The sequence below is a fragment of the Pterocles gutturalis genome, unplaced genomic scaffold, assembly GCF_000699245.1.
Source record: "Pterocles gutturalis isolate BGI_N339 unplaced genomic scaffold, ASM69924v1 scaffold23779, whole genome shotgun sequence".
NCBI lineage: Eukaryota > Metazoa > Chordata > Aves > Pterocliformes > Pteroclidae > Pterocles > Pterocles gutturalis.
The window spans coordinates 9,933-30,086 of NW_010136381.1; the positions used below are offsets into that span (position 1 = coordinate 9,933).

General features: G+C 36.9%; 1 protein-coding gene across 2 annotated transcripts in view; it reads left to right on the forward strand.

The window, feature by feature from the left end:
- The first annotated feature begins 482 nt into the window (after positions 1-482).
- The window catches only part of ZCCHC2 (zinc finger, CCHC domain containing 2), a 29,021-nt gene continuing 9,349 nt past the window's right edge, over positions 483-20,154 (forward strand). The window contains exons 1-7 of one of the 2 annotated variants that reach the window (XM_010082284.1): positions 483-590; positions 3,835-3,911; positions 6,399-6,470; positions 10,229-10,341; positions 12,217-12,311; positions 15,702-15,785; positions 17,550-17,607. In XM_010082284.1, coding sequence (XP_010080586.1) covers positions 503-590; positions 3,835-3,911; positions 6,399-6,470; positions 10,229-10,341; positions 12,217-12,311; positions 15,702-15,785; positions 17,550-17,607 — 587 coding nt within the window. In that variant the 5' untranslated portion in view covers positions 483-502. The remainder of the gene's footprint in view (positions 591-3,834; positions 3,912-6,398; positions 6,471-10,228; positions 10,342-12,216; positions 12,312-15,701; positions 15,786-17,549; positions 17,608-20,154) is intronic. The other variant, XM_010082285.1, reaches the window with a different exon arrangement.

Below are 20,154 nucleotides of genomic sequence, written 5' to 3' on the forward strand. Positions count from 1 at the left end.
TGATAGACTGTCCAAACAGTTACTCATTATTTCCTGTATAGCAGAGATGGCAGGCTGAAGATATAGGGCATGAATATAATTGAGGAGAATATGTTTAGAGTGTAGTGAATAGATTATTTTACAGGGTAGTGATTGAAAAAGCTTGTGCTAACAGTAAATTAGCACTGAAGTTCTGAGGTAGTGATCTTGAATTATGCATCTTGAGATACTGTAAAGGCACATGATCTGTCCCCCACTCTGTTCTGTTTTTAAAATAAGGGCAGTGAAACATTGAAGGTTATAGCTAACATATAATAAACAAAAAGGTAAGAACTGAAATGGCTAATGACCACCTTCTTTGCCAGTGTCTAGAACTTCAGGTTTTTCTCCTATAGAATACCAAATAAGGAACTTCTTAAAAAAATTCTGCTGTTTAGAGCAAGCTTTCATAATATACATTCTGTTAAGACACTTCCTTTTTTTTTCCTTCTCAATTTAGAATGACTTTTCCCATAGTGACTGCATGTCGAGTAATGAGACCAATTTGCTAGAACGAACCACAGCACCTCATGATGGACTACCAATGGTTTCCCATAGACCTCAGCGAGAAGGTATGTTGTCTGACATTTTCTGAGGAACACTTTAAGGGTTTTTTTGAACGCTAGACTCTGCCTGGAGTTGTAGAAATCTTGCAGCTGTCTTACTGTTCATCTGAATGAGAAACTGCGGCGATTGTAAGTATTATAGCTTCTCTGCTGCCTACTTGGTCTTTTATTATAACAAGTTGTCACTCTTGTTAGCTGCTAACTGCTAGTGACTGCATGCATGAAAATTGATTGCAAATGGGCTTCCTCCTGAAGAAAGAGGTGGGATTTGGGAGAAAACAAGAAAATTTAATGGAGTCGTATTAACAATGTTTAGATTTTGAAGCAAAGCTAAACTTTAAGATACTGGGAAACAGTGGATAGCTTTTGCTACTTGATTCAGTTGTATGTGATTAGTCTCAAAGAAAGAAAGAACGAACAAACACATATTAGGAGGTTTTATAGAAGTAGTTGTTTGGAGAAGCGAGAGGCTTTCCATAGACGTAAGTTGTCTTTTGGCTTTGTTGGGGAGAATGAGAACAAGGCTTCAGAGTATAAACAGAACTCTTCTGTGCAATTGCCAGCACAGTTTCTTGTCTTTGAAGAAATAAGCATTATTGAAAACAGATTTATTCTTACCCTTTATTCTCCAGCAAGATTAGCAAATTGCTTGTCTACTCAAAGCTAGTCCACACTATCCTGCAGATATTGAAGAGGTGGCAATCTGGGAAAGCTATTGCTTTCCTTTTGTCCTCATAAATGTCCTTTTGTCTCTACTCTGGAGATTTAATTACACTTCGAAGGCAGGCAATTTGAGAGTTTTAATTCCCTGCAAAAAACACTGAGGAAGATTATGGCAGGTTACAGACAACAAACCTGTTTCAAATCCTTTTACAGGGTTCAAAGTGTTCATATTTGCAAATTAGAAACACGAAAGGGAGACTCTTTAGCAACACTCTTGAATTAAGTAAAAGAAGCACGGAAGAGTTGAATAAGTGAATCTCGCAAAGAGCTTAAATATTTCTCAGCATTCGTATTATCATAGTTAGAAACTACAGTGAAGGGTCATAATAATTTTGTGATATTTGCTATTTGGGTATGTGATAGAGAGTCCCCACTACAGAAATCTCCTTATTGGGTTAGGAATAGCACTGATGTTAAAACACGGTTTTTATTCTTAGCTGTGGTGAATATGATTTTTGGAAATCTTAACTTATACTTAGAATGGGAGCAATTGCTTGACTTTATTGTCCTGAATGCACATGTTCTGTGCAAAATAGATGTAGAGATGTAAGACACCTCATTGGCTTGTATATTCAAACATTTCTTGGTCTAACCATTTAGAATGTTCAAAATGTGATTGTGGAAACTGAATTTTAAAGCAGTCTAATGAAACTGTGTAACTAAAGCTGTGCAGCAAAAACACTGTAATTCCCTGTTGTATCACTTATTACCGTGAAGCATACAACAGCAAGAAAAAGAAGTTAAGGAAGCTGAAGGTACTACATTGTGAAATAACGCTTCTCTATACTTGAGGACAAATGTATTTAGCATTGAGAACATTCAGTAGTTTAAAATAAACAGAGTCTCATTAGAGAAGAAGCTTGTCTGTGAATGTTAATGGTGTTAGTTTCCCTAATTATGTATCATAAATATATGCACGTAGTAAAATACAATTTAAACCAGTATTCTCAGTGACAGTCATAGGAATCAACTTTTTAATTAACTTATGAATATCAGCTCAGCTGATGGTATCAGTTTTAACATTGGCCATTAAGAAACTTTACTGCACCAAAACTCATGCCATAGTCCTTTTTCTGACAGTATCTGTACCAGATGGGTAAAAATTTAGGTCACTAAACATTTGTCTTTTCATGGTGTGTAGATATATATTATTGTCTGACATCCTTAGCTCTTCTCAGATGTCTTTGCTTGTAATAAATAATCTTCCTTAACTGATAAAAATGAACTGATCATCTAGTGCTCTAACTCCCAGATAGAGGATTAGAGCTGGTGTACACCAGCACACTCAGTTTTTGTCAGTCTTTCTACTAAAAGAATTGAAAGCTGTAACACTATCATTAGGCTTATATGCTGGCTTTAGAACTGGCATGTTTGATGGGGATGATACTTTAATTCTAACTTTTACAAAATTCATTAAAAATGTTTAAGTTAGATAAAATGGTAATTAGCTAATCTCCAAGAACAACTTTGTAACACTTTTAAGACATTGATTTTTTTTTTTTAATTGGTGGGAGTTCCCAATATATCCCATGTAAACATGCCGTTAAAAATTGTAAGGAAATTCAAACACCACCCTTCTTCCACCTCCCCTCAAAAAAGAGAAAGTTTCAAAAGCATTGAAAGGAATAATTGATGGTGTAGAGCTGGTTGAACTGGTTTTTGAATACATTTTTTTACATGTTAATGTGTTCATGCTTTTAAAGGAATAAAATTCAGTTGAATTCTTAGGCCTGCATAGCAGGAAAAGTGAAAAGCCCATCTCAGTTACATGAGGATTTTTATATAGAGTATTACCTGAACAATGTTATGTGCCCTCAAAAAAATCTCCAGACCCTGAAAGCCAGATGGTGCTGCTTCTTAACAGCCAGAACTTACCTGTTCTTGAATGCAGTAGACTATGGGGAAATGAATGTTAAGTAGCAAGTACTTTAAAGTACCTTTCTTTCTTTTAATTTCAATTTAATTATACTCTTTGTAGTATGATTGTAGTAGCCTTGTGCTTCTCCTCTTCATTTTCTGTTTGTGAACACTCATTTCTGTCTCCATCAGGCCTTCCCCAGGTATTTCCTTCCACCCAAGTGCCGTTCAGAAATGTGGTTCTTCCACCTTAGTTTGCTCTCATTACTACTTGATGTTTCAGAAATGTGTATGTGGAAGGCACTGTTGCTGGTTTTTATCAACACTTGCTACTTCTTGGAGTAAAGACACAATTTGACTTCCTTTCATCGTCTTTTCAATTACAGTGGTTATATTGTTTTACTTACGTGACTTTTAGTCTAAATAAGCTCTTGGGTAATGCACGGATTCCCATGATCTGTAGTGAAGGGGTTGTGGTCAGGCCAGAGAAATACTTCGTAGAGAACAAGGCTCCACCTGCCCCCTGCAGTTTGTTATAGCAAAATAGCATCTGAGAAAGAGAGTGGTGTGAGTCAGTAAATATCATACAGTGATTCTCAGAGCGGCAAGGTAAGCTGATACATTTTCAAACAGTAATTTTGGTATGTACAATAAGGTGTTTTTCTTTCAGCTGTACACATTGAGAAGATAACCCTGAAAGGAGTACCAAGAAAAAGGGCTGACAAACATTTAGAGTACACATTCAAAGTAAGTAAATAACCTCCAGAGTATTAAAGTAATTGTCTTCATGATATCTGTGTACTGTAGATATATACAGCTTGTTTCAAAGTACCTGCTCAGAAGGCAATTTTGAATTACATTAGGGTTTTCAGAGATTCTTGGAATTATCCTATCATTCTCTTGGATTCTGTGTGCAGATCAGGTGGTTTATATAATCGTGGGCATAAGGTGGGAAGGTGTGTGACATAGCTGGGTGTGTGACATCACTTCAGGAAACTTGGCTTTTGCTAATTTGGGGTAAGCATTACAAAGAATTCTGAAACTAGTTGGTTGTTTGCTTAAGTGGCATAAGAGCACAGTTCTTGTGTCTGCAGTTATATATTGCTTGGAGTTGTACGGTCATCTTAGATCTCTTTCATTAATATTGACCATAAGAGTATGGCTCTTGTGGTTTTTGACAAAACTTGGGGTTGGTTTTCTTTTGTTTTTGGATTTGTTTGTTTGTTACAGTAAAAACAAACAAGCTAAAAAAAAAAAGGGTCAACAAACTCAAAGGCCTACCTAGTATAGTCTTCATATATTATAAAAGCCAGAGGCAACATATAAAAAAATTATGTGAGTGAATTTAAAACAAAACTGAAACACTGCTTCTTACTATGGAAAATAGGCTTTCAGTATTGTGGTTTGGTACTGAAGGCTGTAGGTGTTAAGTAATAGCTGCTAAGGCTGTTGGTGGTCATGTTCTAATTGAATCAAGTAGTAGGTTCCTTAGCAAGGGCTGGCTAACATTCTGAGTCATTTGGCCAATAGATGTGAGTCTGGTAGTGTACCAGATTTGAACATAGTGTTAAATTCTACCTTTTTTCTCCAAACAAAAGAATGGTTTAGAACAAACATTGTAACTGGCCATTTGACATGGGTCATAGGAGCTCTTTGAAAAGGCAAACTTAAAAAAATGCCATTTTGAGCTGAAAACTGATGTGTCAATCCCAAAGTTTGATATTGTATTCTCTAAATGGATGTGAATTACAGAGTTTTATCTTTTCTGGTATTATGAGAAGCTTAAAATTAAAGTTAGGTTGGCATGTATACTATTCCTGTCTTTGAAATAAAGTAGTGGCAACAGATACCTTGTGGATCATGTCTAAAGGTGAAATTTGCAAGAAATTCTACACTCTTTTGCTGAGGACAGTAATGTGGAATTTAGCCTTCGAAGTCTTAAAGGTTGACTTGCCCAAGTATTTCAACCATGTCATAGATCTTTTGTCCAAATAGTCTGTGAACTGAGTACTAGGTAAAATACAATAGTAAATATGAGAGGTTTATACAGATTGCCCGTATGGATTATTAATATCTAAAGTCACAAAACTATTTTGAAAATTCAACACGTAGATGGATTTGACCGTGGTTTTGAATTTCTTTGTTGAAGGGGGAGTGTGGAGATATTCTGGGAAGTGTTTGAGTGAGCTTGAAACACCCTCACCTAAGTTCTTTTAGAAAAGAGTTTCCTCTCATCAGCGCTGTGGGTGTATGCTGTGCTCCTCGCTGCAGGTCATTTTGTGCTTGCCCGGACACTGCTTTTTTTAAGGTTATAACAGCAATTACAATCATTGCTTCCCAACTGAGGGCACCAAGAGTAGTTGGCATTTCTGGGGACTAAGTTGAAGGCACTTGGTGGTTGATATCCTATCAACTCTTAGAGTAAATGAATGTTTATAATTGCCATGTCCACTCCCGTTACACAGAATCTTCCCCGGCATGTAATGGAAATCTTAAGCTCAGAAGTGGGCCTAAAGCTAGGCAGCACTCATCTAACCAAGCTTACTCTTTTTTCTTTTTTTCTCAAAATATGCATGTGAAGGTGCTGGCTTACTACTTGAATGTTGAGTCAGAACAATAAAGTACTGAAATTTTATACCAGCACATACCAGAATGCTGTCAGATTCTTTAGTAACTTCTTTAGTAACTTGCAGTGCTTTTTATGAATTGTACCCTACAACAACTTCTATATGACCATGTAGGAGTCAAACCTGAGGCAGATAAAATTATTTTACAGGTAATATAAACAAGATTTTGTTTCCCGTTTTTGTTTTAACTCATGATAATGGCAGTGAGAACTCAATCAAGTGTATCTGATCTACAGTCCTTTTCTCTGGTACCTGGTTTTTGCAGTTAATGATGTCTGTCTGATACAGAGATGTCTGTCTGTAATTACAGAGCCTTCTGCCTGGCTTCTTTCTGACTCAGTAATCTTCAGGGATTTCATTGCATTCACCTGAATTTGCTCATACTCTTTTTAGCCACAAGTAACATTAAGGTGATCTTAACATGTACACTCAGAATTAGTGTAAGTCTTTGAAATAGTACACCATTTTCCCTGTTTTGCCTGGTATTTACTTACCTGCAAGTGTTAACTGTTATGCTGAGGTTTGTTTATGGAAATGTTAAGATCCGTTAACTGGTATGATATTTGGAAAAATAAACTGTCCTCATTCTCTTTTCCTTCTTTACTAGGTAACCTGGTCTGATCTTTCCGTAACATGTGTAACAAAAACACACCAGGAGCTTCAGGAATTCCTGCTAAAAGTATGTATTGGGATATAAAAGTAGTGTTTATACATCAGGTTTATGACTTCAGAAGTAGTCTAGGAGAGCTGTGATTTCTGGGGTGTAATTACAGAATCAAAAGTATGCTACCAGATTCTTGTACTTCACAATGGTATTAACCATTTAAATAATTTATATTGTGATGGAGCAGCTTGACAGATGAAGCAGTTCAACAGAATGTTTGAGGAGTTTCCCAGGAGGAGATCGTTTGTCTCATCTGAAATTGCTCTTATCATTTTAATCAAACTGCCATAAAACTACCAGATGAGTTTTTAATATTCCCCACAGAGTTAATGTATAGGTACAAGCACTACTCATTTGCTTATTGGTATCCCTGTCAGAATGACTTTAATAGAATAATTTGGTTTTTTTAATTAATGAGGCAGAGCCATGAACGTAATAGTTCTTGATTTTATTGTTGCATTCTTCAGTAGGGCAAAGGCAGGCATATTCACTATTGCAAGGAGTTAAATGTGAGAAAAATCTAGCAACTATTTGTGCATGCATTTTAAAAAAGTAAAAGTTCTTCACGTTGTTCTCCACCTCATCCCAAGCAGGGAATGCACTTGTGTGCATAGGCCACGTGTAGATCCCATGAGTGTGATGACCCTGAACTGTGTGTTTCAGTGCCAGTGTCTAATATTTTGGGTTCTGCCTATTCTGGGAAATTCTGTATTTAAACTTCTGACTGTTCACAGCACTAATGAAGGATCTGTTCTGCGCATATTTTGATAGCAGGTGGTGGTCTTAGCTGCAGTGTCAATTGCAAGTGGAATGCCAGTTACTATACAAAGGTCATTGTCCACTGCTTCGGTTATCAATGTTATGTTTTCTAGTGTTGTAGACATGAAGCAGTGAGTATTCACTGCTGCTTTAATCTAGTTGTAATATCTAGTTCCAAGACTTAGAGAGTTTAATTTGTGAGGATTTGAATTATGGATGGCACGTCCATAATTCACGTTGTGGGACACATTGCAGATGGTGTGTCGCACAATATAGGGTACGTATATCTGCTCCTGAAGAGAACCTTAAAAGCAGGACTGGCCTATGGGATCCTGTGCAGTTCTGGGATGAGTATTCAACTGCATGCCTCCTGTTCTCCTACCTGTAAAGACACAGTTTCTGTAATGGACCCTCTAGTATCTCCTTGCTGCCAGGAGAGGAGTAGGAGGAGGAGACAGGCAAACAGGATCCAAACTGTTGCAGAGCTCTCCAGTTTAACTGGTGGCAGCTCTTTAGATGTGGAGTGTTCCATGGGCTGGCTGACTGCTCCAGCAGAGTCTAGATATATACAAGAGAGCAAGACAAGAGGAAGAAAACCACAGGCTGCTACAAGCTTGTTGAGTTCTGTGGAGAATGTGCACAGATGAAAAAGATATTGTTTGTGTTGGTTTGATAGCCATAAGTATAGAAGAGAGAATTGTGAAATAAAGCAGGATAAGACTTATACCTTGCTTTAAAAAGCACTGTAGCAGTACAAATGCTGTCCAGTTCATATACATTTGCATTTTGGCTTCTTGTTATTCTTATTTCCAGTCTGTATGGCATTGTTAAGTACTATGCTCAATTTTCTAGGGACAGAAAAGAATGGTCAGAATACTTGACAGAAAATTCCAAGGTTGTGGGTGATAGCACTGAGATAACAAAAAATAGTTTCAGTATAGAAGTGTCAGTGGGAAATATAAGGTAGTAAATGGGATAACTTAGATGCCTTATATTTAAAGAGCACTTTCTCTTAAGTGATAAGCATAAAAAGTTCTTCGCATGTGGGAAATTACCCACATATGTGGAAGGACTAACAAGCTTGTTTTAACAAGGCTATCTCATTACCTGAAGTTAAGATAGTAAGCACCTAATCTTGGGTTTGTATAACTTTGACTTTTTAACCACAGAAGGAATTGAAATCCTTTCAATGAAAGTTGTAAAGAAAAAAAGTTGTGGGTGTTTCTGGAGACAAATTCAAATATGAAACACCAGGAGAGGAGGTTTGCTTATTCCCATGCTTCTGCAGTAGGTTATTGGTACCTTTTGGTTAATACTGACTAATTCTTCAGTCAGAGTTCTTCAATAGCATGCATGAAAGGCAGACGGGTCAGTTAGGAAAAGCTGTGTTCAGGACTTCTTCCTCTTTTCATAGCTAATACACTTCAGGTGCTATAGCACTGTACTAATCTAATACTAACAGCACCTGGCTGTTTGAATTCCAGAAGTTCCTTTTTATGCATGTTACCACTCAATTATCTACTTTAGATGTAGTATTTCTCTATTAGTAGCACTTCATTCAGTGAAAGAATTACTTCGTGCTTTGTTGTTGTACCACTAGCAGAATGTAATATCTCTGGATTGAGTGTATTCCAGATATGCAAGAGAAAGATGCTACTCTAGTGTAAATTACTTAGTGTAGTTGATCATAACTGATGGCAGGTGTTAACCAGATTATCAATAGCTTTTAACTTTAGGGAAAACCATTTTTGGTATGGCAGTTTACTTTTAGTTGCCCCAAAATTAAAAGACTTTTTAAAAAATCTAAATTAATGAATTTGATCAGCTTTCCTATACTTAAGTACATTGTTTTGGAATCAGTAAATATGAAAAATCTTTGTTCTAGGTAACATTTTTCGTTTAAAGTAGACATGCTCTGCAGTAGCAAGAATTTTGCCTTCTGAACTAGAACATCAGAAGACCTCACTTTGTAGTAGTGGCATTAGAAGCAGTTAGAATCAATTTTCATAAGAAGTTTCAGTGTTAATAGCAACTGGAGAAGGACTTGTTATTGATTAATATTGCCCACTGAAGTCTAGTGTATTCTACTCCTGTTTCTTTAAAATAATTTGATCTAGCTATAAGTGATAATCATGAGTACAGTGCATTCAGTCCTCCCTGGTAATTTTTTTATGTTATTTTCAGACCTACTTTCTGTGTGTGACAGATTTAAAGAAATAAGTCAAAAAAAGCTGTAAATTTCTCTGGAAAGAACATAGTATTGTTCTATTTCTAAGTTCTGGGCCCCTCAGTTCAAGAGGGACAGGGAACTGCTGGAGAGAGTCCAGCGCAGAGCCACCAAGATGATTAAGGGAATGGAGCATCTCCCTTATGAGGAAAGGCTGAGGGAGCTGGGTCTCTTTAGCCTGGAAAAGAGGAGACTGAGGGGTGACCTAATTAATGTTTATAAATACGTGAAGGGTGAGTGTCAGGAGGATGGAGCCAGGCTCTTCTCTGTGACATCTAGTGATAGGACAAGGGGCAATGGGTTCAAGCTGGAACATAGGAGGTTCCGCTTGAGTATGAGGAAAAACTTCTTTACAGTGAGGGTGACAGAGCACTGGAACAGGCTGCCCAGAGAGGTTGTGGAGTCTCCTTCTCTGGAGACATTCAAAGCCCGCCTGGATGCGTTCTTGTGTGATCTGATCTAGGTGTCCTGCTCCGGCAGGGGGATTGGACTAGATGATCTTTCGAGGTCCCTTCCAATCTCTAACATTCTGTGATTCTGTGATTCTGTAGTTCTTTGAAATAGACCTTTAAACCATCTTACACCTGGATTTGAAGTGAGGGTTTACAGCAAAGTGTTTCTCTAGCAAACCTGAATTATGATGATTTGTTGTACCTTTAGTGTGTAAATACTCAGACTGGAACAATAGAGTTTCTCATTGATACCAAAAGGTATAAAGATTGATGCTGAACAAATAGAGTCTTTAAATTGTCAACTTCTCATTTCTGAACATTACCCTTTTTCTCAGCTCCCAAAGGAACTATCTTCTGAAGCATTTGACAAGACTATTTTAAGAGCACTAAATCAGGGTTTTCAGAAGAGGGAAGAACGAAGGCATGCTGATCTTGAGCCCATAATCAGGTAAATATTTTAGCGAATAACCTGAAATGCGTCACCTGAAAAGTGTTTGAAGTAAAATTAGATTACTTTTAGGGACAGTGGAAATTCTGCTGCCTAAACACAATTCGTGAAGAAAATGGGAAGGCAGTGAAAATAGATACCCTTAACTATTTTTTCTCCCCCTTTAAATTGAGACTCTTATTAAACTTTAATGGGTTACTTCTTTAGATGTAATCATACAATTATGAAAATATTTATCCTGAGCAGCATTTTATAGCAATGATTTGCACTTCAGCAAGGGTCTTACCTCCATTATTACAAAGATATACTCAGAAATATTAGAAACAGTAACTCAAAGTGCGCGTGTTGTGATTTTACGACAGGATAGAGTGAGAGAACAGAATTTGGAAAAGAATAAACAGTAGTAGTGAAGCATGTATATCAAATTAACTGTAGCTCACACATTTGTAAGAAAATGGCCCATACCTCATAACCTACTATCTAGTGATGAGGGTGCTTGCTGGGTTGTGGGACATGTTGGTCAAATCCTCCTAAATCAGAACATAAGTATGAATTTGGTTGGCCCTCCCTGTTCTTTTTATTTGTTACAGATATCTTGTTGTGTTTGTTCTTTCCTGTCAGGTTTGTTCAGGCTTGTTCAAAACAACTTAAATTATTCATCAGTCTCTTGAGTTAGGGTACTTGTTGAAGAATCAGGCAGCGCTTTTCAAGCTCCTGCTCAGAATATACTTCAGGTCCAAGCAAGACGGATCTTTGGGTTTTGCCTTAATAGCTTAGCTGTAGAAGATATGGAGCTGCTCTGTGCCTCAACCTCCCCCTTCCCAAATTTCTTTTTTTTGGATCTGTAATATAATTTGTCTGTCTTTATTGCCTTGATTGTCAAGCCGCGAACTAAATCTGTACGAACAATTTTTGGCTAATAAACATTCTGAGTTTAAATTAATAAACATGTTAAATAGAGGTTGACTGAAGAGAATGTATCTGTGATACAGAAAGGTTGTGGAGCCTCACTGCACAGTAATTACAAACCCAAGAGATTCAGTTTGAGGATAACCTTTGAACATATCCAACCATGTCATAGTGTGGAACTATAATTACAATTTGCAAGCTAAGTTGTGACTTAGCTACGTGGAATGCTTCATGAATAATCTCATGATAATAGCATTACTGTATACAAATTTTGTTTTCTTACAGTATCAGTTTAGCATAAATACATATTTATTTGGGGGTCTTAAGTATGTGCCCAGTTACCAAAAATTGCTCTCCCTTGCCTCTGCTCCAAAACAGTAGAACTGGGTAGTGCTTCCTGGCAAGCAGTAACTGAAAACTTGGTGTGGGATGTAAAAAACATTCATTCTTGGCCTGTTTTCTTAACTGAAGCTGATAGAAGTTGTCACTGGCCTCTTGGGAACAGATTGAGACCAGTGTAGTGCAGTATTGAGAATCCCACCTTTTGCTCTTAGAGATAAGCATGAAACTCCAATATTGACGTTATAGCTGAATTCAACTTTGTATTTAACCAAATAAGTATTTGAGGAACAGGTGCTTTGTTTTGGGAAATAAAAATATAAAGTCCAGTACAAACTCCTCTTTGATAAAATGTCACAGGTGGCTAAAATGTTTGAATTGGGATGGCTCAAAAGCGCAAACATTTTAAATTAAAAAAAAAAAAATCATCATACCAATCTCTTGTACTGGCTGTGCAACAAAGCTCAAAAGTAGTATTTTACATTGTTTATGCTGAATGTGTAAGTTCAAGTGTTTGGACTTCCTAAGAACTGCCTATTCTGCCCTTAAGTGGTACTATAGTAATTTTTTGTCTTTTTTCCTATGGAATATTACTTCCAGTTTGACAAACTCTCACTTAAATTTCAGGCAGCTATTTTCAAATACATCGCAAGCTTTTCTGCAGAATCAGAGAGTATACAACTTCTTCCAATCAATTTCATCAGAGTCTTTGCACACTCACAGTAAGAAATAACCTAATATTTTATATAACAAAACATCTATAAAAAGCTATTTTTCTTGTCATGCCTAATTATGTTTTTATAATTATGTATGGATGTTATATTGTATTCCACCGGTCATATTTGAACTTATTGCCAATGAATAATTGCTTTAGCAGATACTTGTACTTTTGACAATGGGAACATGCTATGTAGCATCAGCTTGTATTCTTTTCTTTCTTTCTTCTCTTCTGCACCATCATGCTGTTAAAACAGGTAATTATGAATTGAGTATGTGCAACAGTTTGGAACTTCTTACTTTTAAGAAATCTTGAATTTTGGAATTAAAGGCTTGAGCTGACCCAGAAAATCCCATCTGTTTTTTATTTGTTTTCTTTTGTAGATGAAGCATTTATCTCATATTTTAACTAAGACTAATCTTGGTTATATAGTGCATAAATAGTGGGATTGTCCTAATTTCAGAACATACAGAATCTTGTTCAGAGCATTTGCATTGCTTGCAAGATTTCCTTGGTGGACCTGTAACCTACTTGTTAGAGTAAGTTACAGATTGTTTGTGCAACCTAAGCTTAGCTTTTCTATATGGATACCTTAGGATGTGGTCTTTGTTTCTGTTGAATCCTTTCTTCTCTAAGTGCATGTTCTACACCATGACAGTTAAGGCACTTACTGAGAGGCCATTGCCTCAGGAGTTGCAGAAGAACTTAGTCAGGAATTGAATAAGTTAGAGGTTTCAAACAGACTGCTTATATGTGCTTGAAAGAAAATAGAGGAATTACAGCTGACTTAATTTGAAATTATGTGTGTGATCTGTGACAAATGTATTCTTTGCATGATCAGATAGAGGCCTTCTCATTAGGGCAGAAGCTGTAGGTCATCTTGTGATACTTTTTTTTAGTAACACTTAGGACATTCTTTCATGGCAGTTTTGTGAAAAGTGTTAAGCTAGTGAGGTCCAGGACGGCTGTGAAAGTGGCTGGAATTTGCTCCTGTGAAAATTCTGACAACGCTGCTGTATTGCAAGGCTGCATGGGAAGGAAGGAGTTTCCAATATCTAGAAAGATTCGTGTTAATGATAGGCACACTACACAGGGCTTGCATATTTTAGTCTGTAAACTACATCCAAGTGGGAAAAACTTGGAAAGGCATTGTTGTACATTATTATAATTTGAAAAGGCTGAAAAAGAACCAGTGCTGGGTTCCATCGTGATAGACTTGATGGCATTAGTGCAGGGCAGAGATGGTCTGTGGGGTAGGCAGAATAGAAGGGTGAAATGGACAAATATCAATTCTGCAGGAGGTCTTACAGATTATAGTGTGATCATAAACAGGAGCTCATTTGTGTAATAATAAGTGGGTACATGAAAGTTCATGAGGATTTGTCAGATCTAGAATGCATGACAGATAGGATGAGGAATTTCATTGTTTAGCAGAGGGGAGGAAAAACTCTGATGGAAGATGACTTAATACTTAAAATACCAAAGAGTCAGAATGTAAAGAGGATGATCTGTTCTCTCTGGTGGATAAGACAGAAAGCAGTGGGCTTAACTTGCCATGAGGAAGATTAGGACCAGGGGCAGAGAAGAGTTTGGTTATTACCCGCCAAGTCCAAAACAGTGAGTCAGGTCTGAGATCAAGGCAGAAAAACAAGTCAGTAGGTCAGGGTTAAGAACAGGATCAGCGAGGTACGTGGCCAGGCACAGGCATGGCTGCAGTGCACCCCAGACAAGGGCCTGAGCTCAAATGTGGCTCCCAAGGCAAAGGATGGAGGCCCCAGATGAGGCCTGTTGCAGTTCAAAAGACTCACAAAATTGCAAAACTGTACTATATCACATTGGATCTTGAGCACAGGCAGGTAAAGCCCTTGGGAGGGCAGGGGAAGATGTTATAAAGTCCATTGGTGTGGTTAAGGGCCCTGACATTGAGTTCAATACTAAGAAAAGTTTGGTGAAAACCAATAGTGCAATGAATTTAAGTATAGTTGTTTTTCTTCTGAGAAGGGGGACTAGGTGACTTGTTTGGAGTAGCTCACAATCATGTTTCCTATGGTGCAGGCTAATAGAAACTGCACTAAGACAAAGTTACCGTGCTCATTACCAAAATTACCGCAGTTAAGCAGTTTGTGAGTTTTTTTTACTGGTGGCCTCTGTGTTTTTCTAGATTTCCTGTTTGGGATTCCTGAAATCCTGCTAATACTTGCCATTGCAGCTTAGTGTGTGGTGGCATGTTTTGCATCTGATGACAGTGTGGGGGGAGGAAGCGTATCTTTGAGAAAAATCTTATCATTGTTCTCAAATCACGTGCAGAGTTAATTGCCAGGCAAAGCAGTTAGGGCTTAAATTGGTCTTCAGTTGCTATTTAGAGTTGGGGATAAAAATATCTCTTCACAGAAATACAAAAATATTCACTCTTTCTGAAGGACTTGTATGCTAGAGGCATGATATTACTAAAACCTAGGTGAAATAAATTCAGTGAAGGGTCTTTATACCTTAAATAATAGTTGGGCTCTCACACTGAATAATATATTTAGTAAACGTAATTATGCCACTATAGTTCCTTTAAGGAGGAAATCAATTAGCTCCCTCCTGGTTCATAACGTCAGTTATTTTAGACACTTCTTCGGGCTGGAGTAGACTTTTGGTTCCAACAGACTTTATTAGAGCATGATCTCTGGGGGCTTAGTATGTTCAATGCAGACAATATTCAGAAGGATCTTCCTGTCAAAGTTTCAAGCTCCCAAGCAACAGCTTTCAGATCGTTTTATCTGCACTTACTTGGAACTTTTTGAGAGGGAAAGAAAAAAAATAGATTCATTACCAAATCTAGTCCTTTTTCAGAGCATGGCAGTGGTGTTTTTGCAACAAAACTGTAAATCTTATTGCCACTTCTTTTTCCCCATCCCATCTGGCATAAAAAGGCAAAAATTGTGTGTGAACTGTGTTGAAGTCTATAAGACTTTAGCCCAAATTAGGTCTCCTTTGGCAGGTGTATGATTTGACAATAGAGGAGTGTAACTTGTTGCAGAAGAATTCTAGTAACTCGTTGGTCTCCTCCCATTTCCTGCTGTAACACAAAAAAGACTTTTTTAATCATCTGAACTACAGGATAATAGGAGTATTTCTAATACTATAATCATGATACCAACCTTTTGAAATTGCACCATAGCTCTAAAAGTGTTTTGCGCACTCTTTTCTTCAAAATAAAAGTATCTCCATAGAGCCTTTACTCTTGGAGATGTCCTGCTTTGAAGGAGACCATGTTCAAGTTACTGCCACATGCAAACCAGTAAGTTCAGTCTTCCATTTCCCTGGCTTCCAGTTTAGTACAGGCATTCAGGACCTGTCTAGTTGTTCAAGATCTATAAAGTTACTACGTGAACTTTATTCTCTGCAGGTAACTTACAACCCTCTTTGAAGACGGTTAAGGCACCAGAACACTTCAAGGAGGACAGTTCAGAAGCTTCAAGTCAGGAGGAAGGTAGTTGTGTACTCAAAGGTGGTTCTTCTCTGAGAAATTTTACCACACTCAATTCTGGATATAATGCAGTTGACCAATTTCTTCATTGCTACAAAGCTGAGAGATCTGAATGAAGTGTGATATGTAAATGAAGAGTTTTTGTATACTGTCAGCAGTTTCCTTAGGGGTTTGCTATATAATCCCAGGAGCGGGAGTGCTCATAGACAGCTTGGAGGCAGAAGTTCACAGCTGTGTTGAGCAACCACAAAGATATACATTACCATTTACATGAGCCAGGATTGTTTGTAGCTTTTTATGTCTTTACCTGTTCTTCAGTTACCGGGGCTAGAAGTTGAGTGCAGCATTTCAGGAGTTGCAGACTGATTTGCATTAAATGTGCCAAATTTGTCTAGCTTTTAGTTTTACACAGAGAGGATGTTCAGGTTTTTCTCTTCCTTTTCTTAACCTATGCTGCTTTATTCTCTGGACTGTTAATAAGGACTCTAACTGGGAATGTAGTGAGCATTGATTAAAGGTGAAAGCTGTTTTTTCCAAATACCTCAAAAACAGTTCACATATGGAAGCAGCAGCCTAGTGGCTGATGAGTCATTTAATTCTGAAAGGAATGGCAAGACAGTTTTGCATTGTCTTCAGGAGCAAACAAACATAAGCTTCTTGTAGGTGGAAAGGATGAGAAAGGGGACTGATAGGTGAACATAGGCCACTGAACACTTACACTAGCTTTCACAGAATGACACCACTCTTATCCTCTTCCAAGATAATAACTAATAAGAAGCTTGCGCTTAATCTTATGTGCAATCAGTAATCCACATATGCAGTTTAGACAGCTTTTTCTTATTAAAAAAAAACATTACCATTTTCTTCTTTGGAGTTCAGAATGCACCAAGTAAATTTACAATATATTTGACAATTACTCAAATAGTGGTTTACATACAGTCCCTAAAAAAAAAAAATCATCTGATGAAACTACAAATGCATTTCAGAACACCTTTTGTGCCATTTTAGTGAAGTGCTACCAAAAGTTTAAAAATTCTGATTTTTTAATTTTCTTTTTTTCAAATCATAATTTGGACTTACGTGTAGCATTGAGAGAAGTTCAGGCAAAATGATAGTTACCAAGAAGCCTAACATGATCAACAGTTGGAATTAAGAAAAGTTGCTTTTGATAAAATGTAATGGTTGCCTTAAAGAAAAGGGTAAATTATGTCTCTGAAGCTCTTGCTTCTTGTTTGAGGCAGTATCTCTTTTTCTGTCAAATGTAATTTGTAAAGCTTTACTTCCATAGTGAATTTTGAGCTTCAGAATGCAATACTTGTGTGTATGACTTGTCTTCATTCACTGTTCAGAGTGTGTGACATAGTTTTGAGATGACTTTTAGCAGTCAAAAAAAATTACAAAATTCTGTACTTTTATGACTAAATCCTTTCTTCTCTCTCCATCCTTTCATACTGGGTCATATTCAGTCACATTTAGTCCTTATGATTAAATGTAGAGGTCAGCAAACACAAGCAGTTGTTATAGTTCCTATTTTTCTGTTAATTCTTTTGTGAAATGGAAGGTAAAGAGTCTTGATTATACTGTCTGCACAAACTGATCTGTCCTCTATGCAACACCTGTTAATTTCAGCACTGTAAATTAAGCTTAGCCTATTTAACTGAGATGTCTTCTGCCAAGTGTCTGGTAGTGATAGATTAATTTGTTGGATTGATGTAAAAGAGAAAATAGGAATTGCTGTTGAAGTTATGCTTTGTTTATTTTTTCCAGATGTAATGCAACACACAGCAGTTCACAAGAAACATAATGGAAAAAGTCCTGTTGCCAAGTAGGTACTAGATTGTAATGAGACTATGCTACATTTCTGAACTTCATTTGTTAGTGCTTTGAGAGAGTATGTGTTTTCTTCTAGATTAAAGCTTGTTTGTGGGCGTTTTGTTTGGTTGGGATGGGATGTTCTTGTTTTGTTTTTTTGTTGTTTGGGGGGACATTATTAACTTAATCTGTATTAGAAAAATATTTCAAAAGATCCCATTTCTAAATCTCTAGGTCTAGGTCATTTGGAACTCTCTTCTTTCACAAATTTTGTGAATCTTCACTACTTGAGTTGATGTTTTGATTTGTGTTTATAAGCTGAGTAACCTAAATCTGTATTGCCTGTGTTTTTTCCCATATGTACACACACCCATGCATGTACTGAAAGTTTCCAGTGCTGCTGTTTTTAAGCTTTCCTTCAGTAGCTTCAAAGATGACCCTATAGGAGAAGATAGTCCATTCTTTCCCTTGCTTAGTAGCAAAAGCTGGTATACCTTGCTGGTTTACATCCATTGTAAGTGGAAGCACTTCTTAACCATGATTAAAGTAGTTTATGTATGCTTTCAGATACATGAAGTATGTAATGTGAATTCACCCATTAATCTGTTTTGAACAGAAACTTTGGATATGTTTGCACATAGTTATGCAATATTTCGACTATATTAAGAGAAAAAATAGATACAAAATTTATTGCAATTTACAGTTTTGTTCTGTGTTGTTTTATCTGTAAAATGTATTTATCGCGGGGGAGGGAAATTACCTGGAATTACAATAATTAGAATATAAACATAGCATAAAAGAATGTTGGTTGAGGTTCACAGATCTTTAACAGGGAAGATTCTTGTGAAATTACCAATTGGACAACTTAGTGGTTTGTTTCTGCTTTGGTTTTTAACCCTCCTGCTTACTCTCTAGTTACATTTTTTCAAGAAGAGAATGTCATCTTGACAACATCTCTGATTATACCTACAGCCTACTATGAAGTTGTAAGAGCGGGATACAAATGCAGTAGCATGTAGTTACTAATTAAAAAATTGTCTTTTTCTTATTCATTGTATAGTATAGTATAGTATACTAAAGCTGGCTGTAGTTTAGGATCATCTATCTTTCAAGTAGGAAAAACAGGGACAGGCCTTTCCACAAACTTCCCTGATGGAAACTCCTTTTGCTACCTGTTGTTTTCTGTTTATTTAAGAGCAGAAAATGTATTTACTGCTTGACTGCTAGAGGTCTGTTAGTTCTCTCTCATTTGCATTACGTGTCTGTCTTCTTAAAATCTGTGCCTGCTCTTTATGTGTTCTAAAGAAATGGCACTGAATGAAACTTTTCCCTTATAAATATGTATAAAACTGTCCAGAGTCGAGCAGTTCATCTCAAATAGCACTGGTACATTTCAGGAAAATTTGTACATTACATCTGTCTGCCTCTTGTTTTGATTCAGTATGGCAGCCTTACTCTTGAAAAGGTCCAAAAATTTGCTGGTAGGAATGAGATCAGACATATGAAATAAAAAATTTAGTGGTATCACACCTTATGTGAAAAGACTGGAAATTTGTCAGCAGATTCTCTTAACTCCATTTGCCAGAAGTTTGTAAAGTGACCTTGCTTGTATCTCTACTCATGGGCTTAACGTTTGTCTTTTGGGACCTTCTTGGGTTCTCACCATTTTTCTTAAACTGGTTTTTTTAATATTCTATTGTACATCTTTTAAGTAGTTTAAGCACTTATTTCCAGATATATTTGGTAAGTAGCTACTGGAACTTCAGCACGTCTTGTGCTTTGGAGTGAGCTCTATTTCTGCCATCATGGGAACTGAGTAACATTTCATATTGCAGTAACCTTCATGAAGCAGTTTGCCCACAGCCTTGAATTAAAAGGCACTTTCACTTATCAGCATAAGGATTTTGATAAGAATTTGGAAGTGTTAACTCTTTCTTTTTTTTTTTTTTTCTTAAAAATCCGGTCAGTAGTAGAGCAGGTTTTTGTAGAATAGATGAAAAGTTTATAGGTTCATGGCCCCGCTGACTGCCAGAACCCTGACTTTTTTCAGCAGTTTTGACCACTGCTCTCAGGCGTAATTAAATATTGCTTCTGACTGGCTGCTGTTAAGAGAAGCTTCAGCAGAAGGCATTATAAGGTCCAAAGTAAATGCCAAATGCAACTCCTCTTTCCCAGCACTACTCAAAACTAGCAATCCTGAAGGTAAAAATATAAAGCAAGATGACTGTTTTGAAATTCAAACACACACAGCTGCAGTATGATCTGTTAAATAGCCACACGTTCCTTTCCTTAAATGTCTCATGAATCCTGAATTAGAGATTACAGACTAATTCCAGCTTTGTTATTAATGATAAGGAAAAAATAAGATTAGTTTAGAATATATTTCTATCTGGAAAATTTCCCCATGTCTGGTATAAAAAAAGCAAACAAAAAGACTGTGTGTGCAGAAATAACCATGGAAACTCTGTGCTTAAGTACTGTTTTCTGCAAATTCTGTTCTGAATTTTGCATCAAATTATAGTAGACAAATGAAAAATGAACTCCAGTTATGTTCAGATCA